The 17317-nt window shown below is 40.0% G+C and overlaps 1 protein-coding gene across 1 annotated transcript; it reads left to right on the top strand.

Annotated features, from left to right (window-relative positions):
* Positions 1-504: 504 nt before the first annotated feature.
* Positions 505-16437, top strand: DUSP12 (dual specificity phosphatase 12). Its single transcript, XM_070741958.1, has 6 exons — positions 505-857; positions 3060-3173; positions 3267-3385; positions 6227-6323; positions 9179-9365; positions 15914-16437. Exons 1-6 carry the CDS (start codon positions 580-582, stop codon positions 16058-16060), a joined length of 942 nt encoding a protein of 313 aa, XP_070598059.1. The 5' UTR covers positions 505-579; the 3' UTR covers positions 16061-16437.
* Positions 16438-17317: the final 880 nt, after the last annotated feature.

Raw genomic sequence — 17317 nt, 5'->3', positions numbered from 1 at the left:
GCATGTGAAATTGATTGTCAATCAGTGTTGCTTCCTAAGTGGACAGTTTGATTTCACAGAAGTTTGATTTACTTGGAGTTATATTGTGTTGTTTAAGTGATCCCTCTTTTTTTTTGAGCAGTGTATATATTTTGTTTTAGCTTTTAAAGGGGAGGAGGAAGTGGGAGAAGGGGCAAGAGAGAAAAGATCTAAAAAGCAATATTTTTTAAATTGGGCAAGTGTATGACATGTGGACTTCAACTCCCAGAATCCTTTGGAGCCAGCCATGTTGGCTGGGGAATTCTGGGAGATAAAGCCCACCTCTTCAGAATTGCACAATTTGAGGAAAAATTTAAATCAGGGACCTCCAACCTTGGCAGCTTTAAGACTTGTGGACTTCAAAGCTGGCTAAGGAATTCTGGGAATTGAAGTCCACAAGTCTTAAAGCCGCCAAGGTTGGAGGGCCCTGATTTAAAGGAATCCAGAAGGCGTTTCCGTTACTGGAAGTCTCCGCTTCCTCGGGCTCATCTTTTGCATTCTCCGCCACACGGAGAGCAGGGACGGGCCCTGTGGGGGCGGGGGCCTCCGCCGTTTCCTCCTATGCCGCGCGCGAAGGCGGCCATGGTGCCGGTTCTCCCGCGGCTGTATCTGAGCGGCGCCGATCTTGGCCCAGGAGACGGTTCGGCCAAACTAGCCGTCACGGCTCTGCTGCAGGCGGACTCGGAGCCGCCCGGAGCCGACACGGTGGCGGGCTTCGAGAGCACGCTGTTCGTCCAGGCGCTGGACCGGCCTCAGTGCGATCTGCTGAGTCGCCTGGACGAGTGCGCGGCTTTCCTTAGCCGAGTCCTGGAGGGCGGAGGAAGCGCGCTGGTGCGCTGGTGAGCCCCCGGCCTTAAAGGAGACCGCTTGGGAGGCGGGGTGGCTGTGAGTGGGGACAGTGACCGGCAAAAGCCCCCGAACCACGTGCTTGTTTTTACTAACTTTGAGCAACGTTTCGGAGCAGAAACCAAGGTAGAGAAATCCTTGGTTGGAGTGCAGTTATTACTGTGCAATGCTGTGTGTGTGTGGAAAATTCTGTAATTGGCTCGAAAACATAGGTAGGTAGGTAGGTAGGTAGGTAGGTAGATACATAGAATAAAATAAAATAATAAAATAAAAACAAGTAATACTGTATATGAGCTTCGGTGGCGCAGTGGTTAAAGTGCAGTACTGCAAATTACTTCTGATGATCAGCAGCTGCCAGCAGTTTGACAGATTCAATCTCACCAGACTCAAGGTTGACTCAACCTTCCATCCTTCCAAGGTCGGTAAAATGAGGACCCAGATTGTTGGGGGCAATATGCTTACTCTCTGTAAACTGCTTAGAGTGGGCTGTAAAGCACTGTAAAGCCATATATAAGTCTAAATGCTATTGCTAATAGTAACTGTAAGTACCAATACAAATGGTAAATATCATTGTGATGGATTATTAACTTGATAGATGGATGGAGATTCATGCATTCAAATTTGTATGCCGGTGATACAGAAATGTAAAATAGTGCAGCTATTAAGAAACAGCCTGGCCTTTGAAGGTGTAGAAGAAAGGTTTTGCCCTCATCAGGGCATATAAAGTGTCAATCAGATTTAAGGGTTTTTTTTCTCGTTTTTAAACACTATGAGTTCAAATACTGTGTTTGTCCCTGGATCGTTTATATCAGGGGTCTCCAACCTTGGCAACTTTCAAGATTTGTGGACTCCTGGCTGAGGAGTTCTGGGAGTTGAAGTCCACAAGTCTTAAAGTTGCCAAGGTCAGACACGTCTGGTTTATATAGCCATTATTTGCTGGTGTAGACAGAGCCAACACTTTCCACATCCTCAGTAGGAAAGCTCCCAGATTGTCTTCGTTATGTCATAATTAAAGCCCCACCCATTCTGAGCTTTGGAGTTCTCCGTGTTTGAGCTCAGAATAGCTGATGCTTTTGTATTCCCACACATGTCTGCCCAACATGTGGCAGAATATTTCATGCCTATATAGGCCTTACCAGCCAACTGCGGACACATCGCGTACAGCCCACAACCCATTAGGTGTCAAGGTCCTCTTCAAACACGATGGATGAACATGCTGTGTAATAAAGAGTTTTTGAGATATGTGTAAGCCAAACTAACCTAAATTAAAAGGTTGCACAGCGGTGAAGAGGGTTTAAAAAAGCTACAATACATTTGCAGAGAATTGTTACCGAGTGTGCAATCATTCCCAAGTTATAATAAACCATACTTTAAAATTCACAGTAATTGACACCATATTTCATTCTTGTTAAACAAACAAACATACAAGTCATACTATGGTTTGTTGCATTTTGTGAACCCAGACAATAAGATCTTTTGAAAATTTCTGTCATACTTTCCTGAATTTTTATTTTCGTCTTCTCCCCTGTCAAATCTTAGAGAAACTGTACATTACATTAGCTTGTGGTAAGGTCTTTTTGTCAGTCACAGTTCTGAAACAATGCTTTAAAAAGTTCTGCCCAACACTGATTAATATAATTTCTGATCGACAAAGTGTATTTGACTGTGGAATGTAGAATATAGTTTGCTTTTCCTTGGTTAGTTTCTTTTTATTGTGATCACTGATATATTGATGACTAATGCTAAATTGTTGTCTCAATTTCCATAGGATTAAACGGTACACTCTTGTTTCTGTTACACTCTAAAAAAGCTTATTTTTTTGTTCAGAATGTACGAATAAACTATTGTTAGAGTAGAACTATCATCCAATTGTTACCGTAAAGACCAACCTGAATCTTCCTGTCACGTAATGTCAAAAATGTGCTAGGGTTGATTAGTGGGGCATTTCATGATAATCAGGATACATAATAATTGTTTTGCATCCAGGCAGTCTAGCGGGAACTGGAAAAAGATTGGATTCCCTGATTCTGTAGCATTACATTAAAGCAGCTGTCAAAAAATGAGATGAGGGATGTGTGCCCAGCCTTCTGCTTCCTGATCCTGAGTAAAAATGCATAAAAGAAGGAATGATATATTTTGTGGTATATGTAAGGGAAACAGTACTTCACTAATGTCTTCCTGGTTTTTTATTTCAGTCATGCTGGAGTTAGTCGAAGTGTTGCTATTGTGACTGCCTATCTAATGAAAACTAATCATCTTACTTTTCAAGAGGCCTATGCCTTTGTTCAAGCCATCAAACCTGATGCTAAGTATGATTTATTTTTTCTTTGGCAAAAGTGTTTTCTTATGAAGGTTAAAATACACATTCTCTGATCTATCAGTTTTCTTTTGATTTGTTCTAGGATGAATGAAGGCTTTGAGTGGCAACTGAAACTCTATGAAAAAATGGGTTGTAAGGTTGATGTTAGCAGTACTATTTATAAGCAGTATCGTTTGAAAAACATTACAGAAAACTGTCCTGGTAAGGCAAATAGAAACTATGATCCTTTTAATATTGGCATTAATCTGTTATCTCCCTTCTCCGCTGCCCCAACATGCTTTCCTGCCTTCCACATGGCCTTCCGCTTACCTGCCTTCATGGTGACACTTGGAAGGCCCCATGGAAGACAGGAAAGCATGTTTGGGACTGCAGGCTGCGTGGAATGGAGTAGGGAAGGCAGGCTGGGATGGTGGTGGTGGGGGAGGGGGGCAGGGGCAGCTAATTAGGCTGCAACTTTGCAGGCTTACCTGGCAGGCAGATCAGGTAGGCAAGCTGCAGAACAGAGCCTGGATGGGGCAAGGTGAGTGAGCAGCAACTGTGGGATTGTTCTGGTCCAAACTGGGAGCATTTCATCCCCATATAAAGCTGACTACTGGTTCCTATATTATTTCTACATTTTTTCCATCCAGCCTTTTGGCTTTTAATGGCAGAGCCTGCTTCGTTCTCAACAGGCATCACTTTTACTGATTAGCTAAAATCCTCCTCAAGGATTTGGGGAGATAGTTGAAGGCATCCAGAGATGCAACTCATTATCTGAGAATTAATACACAGGATGCAAAAATGCATTCTGTCTTTGATTAAACTATAAATCAATAGTTGTTTTTAAGTCAAGTGATAGCATTTTTGTCACTTCTATTAGTCTGTCTTCTTCAGAAGAAATTCTTGATTTTTCTACTATCATGTTTTTCAGCTAACACTTTCACATTGAGCTTCAATATTGTAGGAACTTGTAATAAGTCACCTAGAGCAGTGTTGGTGAACTTTTTTGGAATTGAATGCCAAAATGGGAACGTCCATGCAGGGGGGAGCACCGAAAACCAGAAGAACAGCTCCCTGGAGTGCCTGCGCAGGAGCTCCAGAAACCGGAAGAGCAGTTCCCTAGCACACATGCGCACGTGAAGCTGAGTATCTAATTTCTGCCGTGTGCATATGCGCCAGTCACCTGGTCTTCTGGTTTCTGGAGCACATTTGCATGGAAAGACAAGCTGGCTGCTGCGTATGCATGTGCTGGAAACCAGAAACCCCTGTCATGTGTATGCACACTAGGGAGCTACTTTTCGAGTTTCTGGCGCTCCCACATGTGCATGAGCAACGGCTGATGTGCCCGGAGAGATGGCTCTATATGCCATTTCCGACACACACAGTTCACCAACATGGACCTAGAGGACAGTCCTGTCCTCTGTTCATTCATCTTGTCACCTTGAGCATCTTTACTGTCTAGGGTTAAAATTTACTTTTTCCGTTCTTGTCTTTGGAGGATACCATTCTGTTTTCATTCTGTTTGTTGCATGAAGAGTATTTTGACTCACCATGTTTAATTTCTGCCTTTCAAATGCAAAATAAAAATGAATTGTTTTGATATATAATGTTTTAGACTTTAATTTGTATCTCTTTGATATGTATGTATAGGTAGTCCTTGACTTATGACCACAATTGAGACAAATGTTCATCACTTAGCAAGACAGTCATTAAGTGAGTTGTGTGCACTTTTATGACACTTTGCCATGATTAAGTGTATCATCAGTCATTAAATGAATGACATGATCATTAAATGAATTCAGCTTCCCCCACTGACTTTGCTTGTCAGAAAGCAGTTGGGAAGGTCATAAATGACCCAGGACTCTGCACCCATCATAAATATATGCTGGTTACCAGGCATTTGAATGTTTATCACATGACCATTGGGATACTCAGATAATCCCAAGTGCAAAGACCATTTGTAAGTCACTTTTTTCCAGTATCATAACTTCAAATAGTTGCTAGGCAAATGGTCTTAAATTGAGGACTACCTTCCTTCTTTGTGTACTCAGATTGGGCATGAATTAAGTAAAACTATGTTTGCATTCTTCCTTTTTGTCAAGAGAAATGTCCAGGTTTTTATAGAAATATATATATAAATTACTAGACTCCAAATCATGTATCTATGTTATTTATAAGTTTGATACCAGTATTAAATTAGTCAAATACATAATATCGTTTACTATTAAGCTGCATAATAGACTAGTGAGAGGAAAATAATCTGGAAAAAAAAACAGTTGTATAAAAGGAAAAATAAAATTACTGATACTGAAAATAATAAAAAATATTTTATATACCTTTCCATATGTTTATGTTGAACATTATGTGTTATGCAATGTTACAAAAGAACCAAACTAATTAGATTCACTGCATTTTTATCACTTTTCCCCCCCCCAAGAAAAGAACTAATGATTAGGCATTAAAATTTTGAGGATTCTAAACTGGTTGAAATTAAATCGAAATTTATCCAGAAAGGCAAATTCTTAAATTATTGCCAGGAATTGTTGGTCTTGTAAATTGAATATTCATTGTCTCTACGACAACCTAAAGCTTATTGTACTGTGGCAAAATATCTTTACTTTAATTCATCTGTAATTTTTTGTACAAATTCAAAATATTTTGACACCTTTTCTTGAACCTAATATAAGTACTACAGTGTTGCTCCTGTTTCTACAAGGGGAAACATGACTAATTACATTTTATGTGATTTTTCTCTCTCCCAGCATTCTCATAAAATTGGTATCTGAATATTGAATTGGAAATGTTATAGTTACCCTGGTGGACTTATTTTAATAAAGGCTAAAATCTTACTTGGGATATTTTAGCTGTATTAGTTCTTTTAAAGCCCTCTTGGGATAAATTATTGCAGCTTTAACCATCCTTTTAAGATGTGTTTTATTGTATACTTCTGTGGGAATATTGCTATTAGGACTACATGTAAATACCTGCAATAAAGAATTGTTCTAAACTTTCCGAGATGCTTCATTATAAGTATGTACACTCCTTGTTGTTTCTGGTTTTCAGAGACAGATGGCTTGCCTGGTCATGTCTTCGCAATTGATCCAAACACAGTAGATCAAATCCCAAATCACGACATTCTTTACAGGTGCAGGAAATGCAGGTATGTGGTTCCAGAGGAGCATTTATTGAATACTATCTTATGAGATCAGAGTGCACAGAGAAAACCCTTCAACTAAGCTAAGCACCTCTTCTGCAAAATCTCCCTATAAATATGCAAGTCTGGGGGCTGTGAAAACCATTATTTATGTTCCTTCCCCCACCTTCATTTTATATGAGCCACCATCATTTTATATGAGCCGCCCCAAGTCTTCCGAGAGGGGCGGCATACAAATCTAATAAATTATTATTATTATATATAAATATATTCTAATGGATATTTCATAGTTGATTTTAAATATATATTTCAGACTGATGTTTAGTTAAAATAACCAATCTTTTTTCTGCTTCAGGTTTTTCATTGACTCCTGGCCTCTGACTTCTAGAATATGTTGATAGTTAGTAGAATTAACTTTTCCCTCATATTTACAATATTTTACTAGCTGTGAAGCAACCCCAAAGCATAGTAAAGCCACTCCAATACTTAAAGTTGGGCAAATTGTTCTTTTTCTCCAAAGGAATGTTGGGTAGCCAAATAGTTTAGCGTTTGTTTCACTAGTCCAAATCACAGTTTCTGAATGTTAAGGGTTTTTTTTTTTGCTTTTTTGCTGACTTTAGATGGTGAATTGTCTGATCAGGTTTGCTCAATCAGTCTCTTTCAGCCCAACCTAACTTACAGGGTTGTTGTGGGGGGGGGGGGGAAGGAGGATGAAGGCGTATTAGATATATTTTCTCCCTTGAGCTTTTATAAAAATAATAGAATAGAATAGAATAGAATAGAATTCTTTATTGGCCAAGTGTGATTGGACACACAAAGAATTTGTCTTGGTGCATATGCTCTCAGTGTACATAAAAGAAAAATATACATTTGTCAAGAATCATGTGGTACAACACTTAATGATTGTCATAGGGGTCAAATAAGCAATGAAGAAACAATCAATATTAATAAAAATGTTAGGATGCAAGCAACAAGTTACAGTCGTACAGTCCTAAGTGGGAGGCAAAGGATGATAGGAATGATGAGAAAAAATTAGTAGAAATAGAAGTGCAGTAGTAAAAAGTTTGACAGTGTTGAGGGAATTATTTGTTTAGTAGAGTGATGGCGTTCGGGAAAAAACTGTTCTTGTGTCTAGTTGTCTTGGTGTGCAGTGCTCTGTAGCGACGTTTTGAAGGTAGGAGTTGAAATAATTTGTGTCCATGATGTGAGTGGTCAGTAAATATTTTCACCATCCTCTTTTCGACTCGTGCCATATACAGGTCCTCAATGGAAGGCAGGTTGGCAGCAATTGTTTTTTCTGCAGTTCTGATTATTCTCTGAAGTCTGTTTTGGTCTTGTTGGGTTGCAGAACCAATCCAGAGAATTATAAAGATGCAGATGACAGACTCAGTGATTCCTCTGTAGAACTGTATCAGCAGCTCCTTGGGCAGTTTGAGCTTCCTGAGTTGGCACAGAAAGAACATTCTTTGTTGTACTTTTTTGATGATGTTTTTGATGTTAAGTGACCATTTTAGGTCTTGAGACATGATAGACCCTAGAAATTTGAAGATCTCTACTGTTGATACTGTGTTGTCCAGTATTGTGAGAGGTGGAAGGATGGAAGGGTTTCTCCTAAAGTCTACCACCATTTCTATGGTTTTGTGTGTGTTCAGTTATAGATAATAAAGGTCAAATAGAAAGATAGAAATAAATGAAAACATAAACCCATGGTATACTATGGACAGCTATTCCAAAAGAGACTGTAGTTTACATCTGGTCACTTACTGTGACCCATTGAGTTCTGTTTTGTAGAGCTGACTAGTTTGGGACAATTTTAGCAGAGAACTTTACAGAAAGTTGTAATATTTAAATGTGTACTATGTGGAGTTGTATCAGCTTTTGTTCACTTACAGATTTATTGGGGGGAAATCATTTTGGTTTGCAGCTGAATGTTCTTATACATGATAAGTATTGTACATGGTCAGATCAAATAGCTACCAAAAGGGTAGTTTACTTTGTTAGAAAGCGATTGTTAAATGGACGTTCGTTGAAATGTTGAAGACTGGGTTGGTTAGAATTCAATCCTAAAATAGTGATGATCTGGTTATAAAAGACACAGGTCTTCTCTAATCAGGTTCTGGTTGTTCTCTGTAGTATATCAGTGCTGAATGTCACCGTGATTGATGGAAAAGATGTAGTAGGGGCACCTGGTGGGTGGAGATTGAAGCTTATTGCCAGAAATATATGGGAGTTTATGTTGTTTGAAAATAATGCCATTGTGCTAAAAGAAAAGTGTTGAGAAAATATTTTTTTTGAAATGTATAACTCCTACAATGAAACTTTTCTTAGTCTTTTTTAATTCTAGATCAGGATTGTTGTGTCTATAGGTAATCCTTGATGTACGACCACAATAGAGGCCAAAATTTATGTTGCTAAGTGAGAAATTCATTAAATGAGGTTTGCCTCAGTTTAGAACTTTCCTTGCCACATTTGTTAAGTGAATCCCTTTGGTTGTTAAAGTAACACCATTGTTAAGTGAATCTAGTTTCCTCATTGACTTTGCTTGTCAGAAGGTCACAAAAGGTGTTTCATGTGGGGCACTGCAGCGATTACAAATATGAACCAGTTGTTAAGCATTTGAATGTAAATCACGTGATCATGGGGATAATCAAAAGTGTGCAAAACAATCCTAAGTCACTTTTTCCAGTGCTGTTGTAACTTCGAACGGTCACTAAATGAACTGTTATAAGTCAAGGATTATGTGTATATGTTTCTTTTCAACCTCATTTGTTCTAATAAGTAATATATATATACTGTATATATATTGTAGTTGCCAGGTAGCAATACAAATGACTCTGTGCTCTTTCCTTTCTGATAAACAGGCGTTTGCTGTTCCGAAGTTCAAGCATTTTGCCCCATGATGAAGGCAAAGGACCTGCAGCATTTGCTCACAAAAAAGTTTCAGAATCTGGATCTTTAGGCAGTGCAGGACGATCAAATTGTACTTCTTACTTTATTGAGCCGGTGCAGTGGATGGAGGCGGCGCTATTAGGAGTGTTGGAAGGACAGGTGAGGAAAATAGCCTGATATTTTTTTTATTTTGAAGAAGGTTCAAAATAATAGTTGTTTCTTTGCTAAAAGCTGAACAAAGGCTGTGACCTATTTAAATGTTGATATATACCCATGATGGAGAACCTATGACGTGCGTGCCACAAGTGGCATGCGGAGCCATATCTGCTGCCACTCGAGTTGTTGTCCTAGCTCAGCTCCAGTGCTGTTAGATATATGCCAGCTGATTTTTAGCTTGTGCAGAGGCTCTGGGTGAAGTAGACCCAGAAACAGGGTTAGGTGAGAACGGTTCCTTTATTTCAGCTCAGCAAGATAAGTGACTTCAGCGGATACCGTCTGCTCTACCTGGGAGAAACCGCTCCTTTTATACATTTGCGGTTCCCGCCAGAGAGAGAGCAGCCGTGTCTGAGCCAATCAGGAGCGACTTCCTGATTCTCGCTCAGACAGCGTTTCCACACGGAACCAAACTATTTACAAGGATACAACACCCCTCCCTCCTTAGTCAGGATACATCAATCACGAAAGCCACATGACGAAGTCCTCCAATCTGCTGGGTCTTCGCGAGGCTCGCTCCGACCTGCGCAGTTCAATTGAGTCCTTGCTGCCGACGGTGGAGGTCGGTTCGTTTGCGCTTTCCCGGTGCGGCTGGGGCCTGGTTTGGGCTCCGGCCTGCTGGGTTGATCTGACCGGCACAAGACCGACCTCGGAGGATGAAGATGGTTCGGCGTCGCTGGAGGATCCTTCCTGACCCGATAAGTCCATTTGCCAGTCTATTAAATCGGGTTGCGCGTTACAGTCTGTTAAAGTGGGAGAATCTGTTTCAGCGGGTTGTTCCGATGAGTTTCCCATGCGCTTACGTACATGGTCAATGTGCCGCTTCCACATTCGACCATCCTCTAACTTAACAATGTATGTTTTTGGAGCGGTCTGTTGTACAATTTTTCCTTTCATCCAATTTACACCCCCATCAATTTTTTTTACAAAAACACTTTGCCCCAAATACATTTGTCTCTCAGGGTTCACATACATAGGATTTTGGGTACAAAACCTTGGGTGTAACCTATCCAGGGGGGACCTCATTTTCCTTCCCATCAGTATCTCAGCAGGGCTTATGTGCGTGTGAGAGTTTGGGGTAATATGCTGGGTTAACAAAAATTGGTCCAAATTCTGTTGTACATCTCCCGGGCCTGATCTGCGCAATGCTTCCTTTGCCACCCGAACGTAACGTTCTGCCAAACCATTAGCCCAGGGTGAGTAAGGTGAGATGAGCGCATGTCTGATTCCTAAGTTATCTAAGAACGTGTGCCAAGACCCCTCCCACGCCATATGGGGAAGCATCGCACGTAAGCCTGATGGGTAGCGAAGTACTATACTGGACTACCACACTTTTAGAAGTTAGCAACTGTTTTATTTGTATAAAGGCTTCGTGTTCAGTTCTCCCCCATGTCCAAGGGGTTTCTTTCTGGAGCAAACGGTGTAGAGGCTCTGCTGCTGTTGCCTTCTGTTTTAAAAAGACGGAGTAAAAGTTAAGAAGGCCTAAAAAAGCTTGCAATTCTGTCTTATTTTGTGGTTCTGGGGCTTCTCTAATGGCTCTCAATTTTTCAGTAGTGGGGTGGATACCTTCCCCATCGATTTTATACCCTAGGAATTCTACACTGTTGGTTCCCCACACACATTTGTCAGGTTTGATTCTTAGCCCTTTGTCCTTCAGTCTCTGAAGTACTTCCCTTATTCTTTTGTTGAGCTGCTCTTGGTTTTCCCCTGCAATTAAGATGTCATCAAAATAGGGAATGGCCCCTTTAATCCCTGATAACAACCGCTCCATTATGCTTTGGAATATCCCTGGGGCTATGCTTACTCCAAACTGTAATCTGGTACATTTAAAGGCACCCCTGTGGGTTACAATTGTCTGTGCGCGTGCTGTCGGTTCATCGACAGGGAGTTGCTGGTAAGCTTGCGCTAAATCGATTTTTGCGAACCTTTTTCCTTCCCCCAGGGAGTGAAGGAGCTGTTGTACCACAGGAATGGGGTAAGGGTGATGTTGGAGGGCTTTGTTGAGCGCGGATGGTTTCCTCGGCAGCCGGCGCAGGGGGCGACGGGGCGAGGGTACCTGGGTTGTCTCGGCTGGTCCTGTTGCAGCAGGAAACAGCTGTCCTCGTTGAGGGCTGGTGGGCTGAGGTCGTCTGGGGCCTCGGCGCGGGAAAACGTGGAGTCGATCTTGGTGATGACCTCTCGCTTGTCGTGCTCCTTCAGTTCCTTGGCAGCAGCGTCGGCGACCTCTGCGGTTTGAGCCAGCTTGATTACTGCCTGTAGGGTCGGCTCGTCTTCGGTGAGGAGTTTGTTCCTGACCGTGGCATTTCTCATGCCGAAGATTAAGGCATCGGTGAGGCGAGCTTCCGGGTTATCAAACTTGCATTTTGCAAGCACCGTTCGAAGTCGCGTTGCGAATTGATTGATGGATTCCGATTCGAGCTGAGCCATTCTGGAAAATTGGTGCCGGAAAACGACGGCTGGTTTCGTTGGCTTGAAATGGCTCGCGAGCTTGGCTTGCAGGATGTCCCAAGCGACGGATTTGGCTGGCAGCGGATCGGTGAGTGTCTGGGCGAGGTCGAAGATTTCTGGACCGCAGTAGTTCAGGAAGATGGCCCGCTTTTGTTCGGCGTCGGCGTCCCTTATTCCCGCTGCCTCGAGGAAGATCTCGAACTTGGCTATGTAGGAGTCCCAGGAGGATTTCTCTGGGTCGAAGAACTCAGGAGCCCGGCCGATCTGTAGGTTGTTCATTCTGCACGCGTGGTTCTTCCGTCCGTCGTCGCCAGTGAAGTAGACCCAGAAACAGGGTTAGGTGAGAACGGTTCCTTTATTTCAGCTCAGCAAGATAAGTGACTTCAGCGGATACCGTCTGCTCTACCTGGGAGAAACCGCTCCTTTTATACATTTGCGGTTCCCGCCAGAGAGAGAGCAGCCGCGTCTGAGCCAATCAGGAGCGACTTCCTGATTCTCGCTCAGACAGCTTTTCCACACGGAACCAAACTATTTACAAGGATACAACACTGGGTAGGTGTTTTTGGTCTCTAGAGGGCCTCTGGAGGGGCAGGGAAGGGTGTTTTCACCCTCCGCAGGCTCCAAGAAAGTCTTTTGAGCCTGCGGAGAGTAAAAAATGGGCCTACTGGAAGTCAGGAAATGAGTCATTTCCGGCCTACAGAGCCCATCGGAAGTTGGAAAATTCATGCATGGTGGAGGAGGATATCGCAAGCACATACGCAGGGGGGTGGGCATGGGGGGCATTGAATTATGGGTGTGGGCACATGCAATTACACGATAACACACACGTTTGCACTTTTGGCACCTGAGGAAAAAAAGGTTCGCCATCACTAATATATACGTTGAATAATTTGAATATGGGGAAAGAATCTGTAGCTTGCATGCTAGATGGAGGGAAGTATGCTTAACCCCTCTGCAACCTGTCATCCAGGTATGTCTGCCCAAGGTTGACATGTTAGGAAAATGAGTTACCTATCCTTCCCTGATACTGTTTCTTCTCTTTGTTTAGCTTTCTTACCAGTTTGGCAGCAGATGTGTTGGGCCATGTAGTAGTGAATCTTCCCTAACTGAATTCATGATCCACAGTAGAATTAAAGCTGCTCAGACATGCATTGCTTTGGCTCCAAAGATCATTCAATCTATATGTACTAGATTAAAGCATGGATATTATGTAAAATAACTGATAACTGAGGACTAAGTCTATTCAAAGAACACTTACAAACTGTTTTGAAAAGTTGTAAAAACACCAGATTTCTTTTGCTACATTGTCTGTGTAGAAGATACAGCATTGCAGCAGATTACCTCAAGGTAAAATTATTTCCAGTTCATTTTATGGTAATAATTTACAGTATGAAATTAATGGATGGAAAGATTTTGCTTTCTATTCTTGATTTCCTTTGTTTAAAATATAAATCCTTCAGAGATATAATTGATGTATCGGGTCAGAAATTAGTAGCTATATTATCAGCAGTGTCACCAATGATCTCTGCTTCCATGGATGCTAATGAAGGAATGGAAGATACAAAACAAATTTTACCTGATGCAGAAATTGTATTACCAGAAATATTGGGTAACTAAAAAGGATAGATGATAAGATAGGGAAGGGAGTTAAAGCAGGAACATGAGACAATAGAAGGATTCTGACAACGACTTTCTACTAGATGCAGAAAAGAAGTAGGTTAAATCTTTGAAAATCAAAGTGGAATTACAAATAATAAGACAAGAGAATGACCCAGATAATAATTTTTTACTGTATTTGAAAAAGAGGTTTGCTAAAGTCTTGAAGAAACTTTTGGAATAAAAAAAAAAGAAATATTGATGATAGACCAAATTCTACAACAATTTCTGAATGAATTAAAGTTCAAGATTGTTAGAAGTGAAAATAATAAATATAAATTTTGTTTCCTGAAGGTTAGAATAAAACACATTTCTATAAAACTCTGCTAACCCTTTATAGACTTTTTTGTTGACATCAGGATTTAAACATTGGTGATTTATAGATTTGTATATAGATAAGCAATGGGAAGAGATATATCAAATTTGTTTATACTTAATGGGATGACACATATTTTTTCTACTTTCTTAGCAATATTCTCCCTATTTTTCTTTCTTTGAGTTTAGTTTGCATTTGTTTTTACTATTGCAATAGAAAAATAGTATTGTAATAAAAAATTTCAATAAGAATCATTTTAAAAAGAGATAATTGATACAAAATTCAATAAGTGCTGTCATGGAGTTGGGGGAGGGGGGGGGAGGGACCTTTTTCATAACAGAATTTCATAGTTCCCTTACTTTCAGGTCAACTGGAAAGGAAATTAGTCTTGGTTTTGAAAAATCAACATCTTGGATGTTTTAGAGCAACCTCTTAAAAGAATAACAGGGTGTCCAGTAAACCTGGAAAACAGGGAAATCAGGGAATTATCAGGGAAATCGGCGGTTCAGGAAATATCGGAATTATCAGGGAATTTGTAAAAAAATGGGAACAAATCAGGGGAAAAAACCATGTATTAAAATGTTTAAAAGTCAGGGAAAAATCATGTTTAAAAAATGGATTGTGCTGCCTGGCAGATACAAGCAAAAATGAGCATAACTGTGGCAACAACTTGCTTCCTCAGCTACCGATATTTCTCCATGGCTTAGCCGTTTTGTATGACGTTACCTACAACTGCGTCTTAATTACATCGCAAGTTAGAGGTACAAGGAAATGTCAGGGAAATAACAGGGAATTTCAACATGCTTTCCCCCTGGACACCCTGGAATAAATACCTAGGCTATTAATAGCAAATGAAACAATATCAGAACAAAAGGAATTGCAGTAATAGAATCATAGAGTTGTATCTACAGCATTTTAATAGCCACAAAGAAAAGAATTATTGAACAAATTTCCACTGACAACTATATTATAAGCAAGTGGAATCTACCAGTATATATATATGGATGGGTTATTCTATATTCCTTCATGGAAAATTAGCTAGTAAGCTAAGTTCAGTAAAAAGAAAAGATAGATCAAGACATTTTGTTGAAATTTATTTTATTTATTTATTTAATTGGATTTGTATGCCGCCCCTCTCCGAGGAATCGGGCAGCTCATGACATATACAAAGACATAATAGCATAGTAATCCAATTAATATCCATAAAATAATCTTAAAAATAATCTTTAAAAATACTGACTTACATTAGCATTCATTCAATAAAATCATACTAAAAGCCCCCCCTTTATTATATCAGGATGTTGGAGTGTTACGTGGGCGTGTATGTATACACACATACTTACAATATGCACACATATATACAATATTCTCTCTCTCTCTCTCTCTCTCTCTCTCTGTGTGCATGTGTGTGAATTTTGGATTATCCTGTGGCACCTTTTACTTCGGTATTTAAACATCAAATCAAAAAAATATTCATTTTTCTCCTGGAAACAACAAACTATGTGGCTTTTGGAAGAAATGAAAAGTTGAAAAATCTTATGTCACACATGGACCTAGAAAGAAGTGTAGATATGGTCGAAAATATGAAGCCCATAGCGAATGAAAAACAGAGAGAGAAAAACTGAACAAAAGGGAATTCTGAAACCGTGGGCATCGGAGCAAATTTCAAGAGAATGCCAGATGGAAAATACATTTTCTGAAGTTTTTAAAAGAGGCAAGGAAGAGATGGGCTATATCAGGGAACAAGATTAATGTTTTCAAGAGGTTTGAGATAGGATGTTTTAAAATCAGGAACCAAAGAAAATTCTGAGAAGAAGCATATTGGATTGTTTTTTGTTTTTCTTTTTAAATAGTCCTCTAAGTGTCACACATTATTGTGTGCACTTACAAGAAAAGACACCTAGGTGTACAAGGTTTGTGAAATTGGGCAGTAAAAAAAGGCCAAGTTTCAGTTGATTTGATGTAACTCACAGAAAATTTCAAAGTTAAGAATTCCACATATTCCATGCTTGTTTTTTAAAGGTGAAAGGCCAGATAGAATATCAACTGTCCCTTCTCTCTGATTCTCTTGCAGCTCCTGTGCCCAAAATGTACATCAAAGTTGGGTTCTTTTCACTGGCATGGTGAGCAGTGTTCCTGTGGTCATTGGGTGACTCCAGCCTTTCAGATTCACAAGAATCGTGTTGATGAAGTAAAAAGATTGCCCATTGGGGAACGATAGAATGTGAGAAAGTGAAGTTGGTTTGTATTAGGACAATTGCATATACTTGGCATAAGGAGATACAATTTTAATCAATGCTTTACAACACCAGTGGCCTTGTGCAGTATTTTTCTTTTGACTTTACAATAATAGTAGGCCAAATATGCAGCAGAGCTAAATTACATATCACAACAGAACATTTCTTGAAATAAATTTAATTCCTTAAACTGAACATTAAAATTTGTGGTTGCAAATTGCGGTCAGGGTATATTTGCACAACATGACTGCTACCAGCCAAGATTACTGTAGTTGCAAATATGTCTAGAGACTTTTCCTTCTGAAACAATTCTGCACTGTGTATATGAACTGCATTTTCCCAATAAAAATAATTCCTGAAAGTTTGGTGTGTGAGTTTACGACCAGAGTGGGAACAGGCAGGATGTTAAATTATAGAGATGCTCAATTATCAAAAATATAATTGAGGTTTGTTAGAAGATCTCTTATGGGATGTGCTTCTATAAAGATAATTCTTCTGAAAGTTGAGGAGTTTAGAACGGGAAGGCTGCTCACCTCCGCTTCTGGGAGTTTTGCCACATGTATAACCAGCTGCTCAAATACAAATCTTGGCAAGTAGCCTATTGTATGAATGTTTAATCCATTTCCAACAAGATCTGTTCAGCGTGGTTCTCTTGAGGAATTTTGGAATTACTACAGTTAAAAAATTCAAACCATATTTGCATATTCTTTTTAATTTTGTATAATTTGATTTCTTTTTTCTTTTTTAAAGCTTACATTCTTGTGAAGTAGAATTTGGCAGTCAGAGCTATATTGAACTGCATACAATGGAGTTAAAATGGTCAGGGCAGTTTATGGTGGAAAGGTAGCTGAGATTAAAGTTAAAAATCAGAAATCTGACCACAATTTAAACCCCAAGAACAAAAAATAAATAAAAATGAAACAGTAGGAATGTCATAAAATGAAAGTCCAAAAATCTCCCTTTCAATTAAAAAGACCTAAGGGGGGAAATAGCAATGTCCGAGACAGTTTTTAGTGAAAATGTAAAGACTACATTTCAAAAGAAGAGTGTTGCACAACACAGAAAGGGCCTGGTCATTGCTACTCACCTACCTCTTCTTCATAGGCTTAGGTGGAGTATGCTTGTAGTCAAGGAAGAGTTTCCAATCTATGGATACTCGTAGAAGGACTGTTTATCTAGAGGCAGGCTGATTAATCGTCACTTATTTACTATTACTTTTAAAAGTCAGAAGAAGTGTTGGG

This window comes from Erythrolamprus reginae, chromosome 2 (genome assembly GCF_031021105.1).
Source record: "Erythrolamprus reginae isolate rEryReg1 chromosome 2, rEryReg1.hap1, whole genome shotgun sequence".
In the NCBI taxonomy this organism is placed as follows: Eukaryota; Metazoa; Chordata; class Lepidosauria; order Squamata; family Dipsadidae; genus Erythrolamprus; species Erythrolamprus reginae.
This window is presented reverse-complemented; position numbering and strand designations above follow the sequence as displayed.

Excerpts from the sequence above, each read along its gene's own strand:
- DUSP12 (XM_070741958.1), top strand. The coding sequence starts at position 580 with ATGCCGCGCGCGAAGGCGGCCATGGTGCCGGTTCTCCCGCGGCTGTAT. Across the intron at positions 3,174-3,266 it reads GCCATCAAACCTGATGCTAA|GATGAATGAAGGCTTTGAGT; the intron begins GTATGATTTATT and ends GATTTGTTCTAG. Across the intron at positions 3,386-6,226 it reads CATTACAGAAAACTGTCCTG|AGACAGATGGCTTGCCTGGT; the intron begins GTAAGGCAAATA and ends TCTGGTTTTCAG.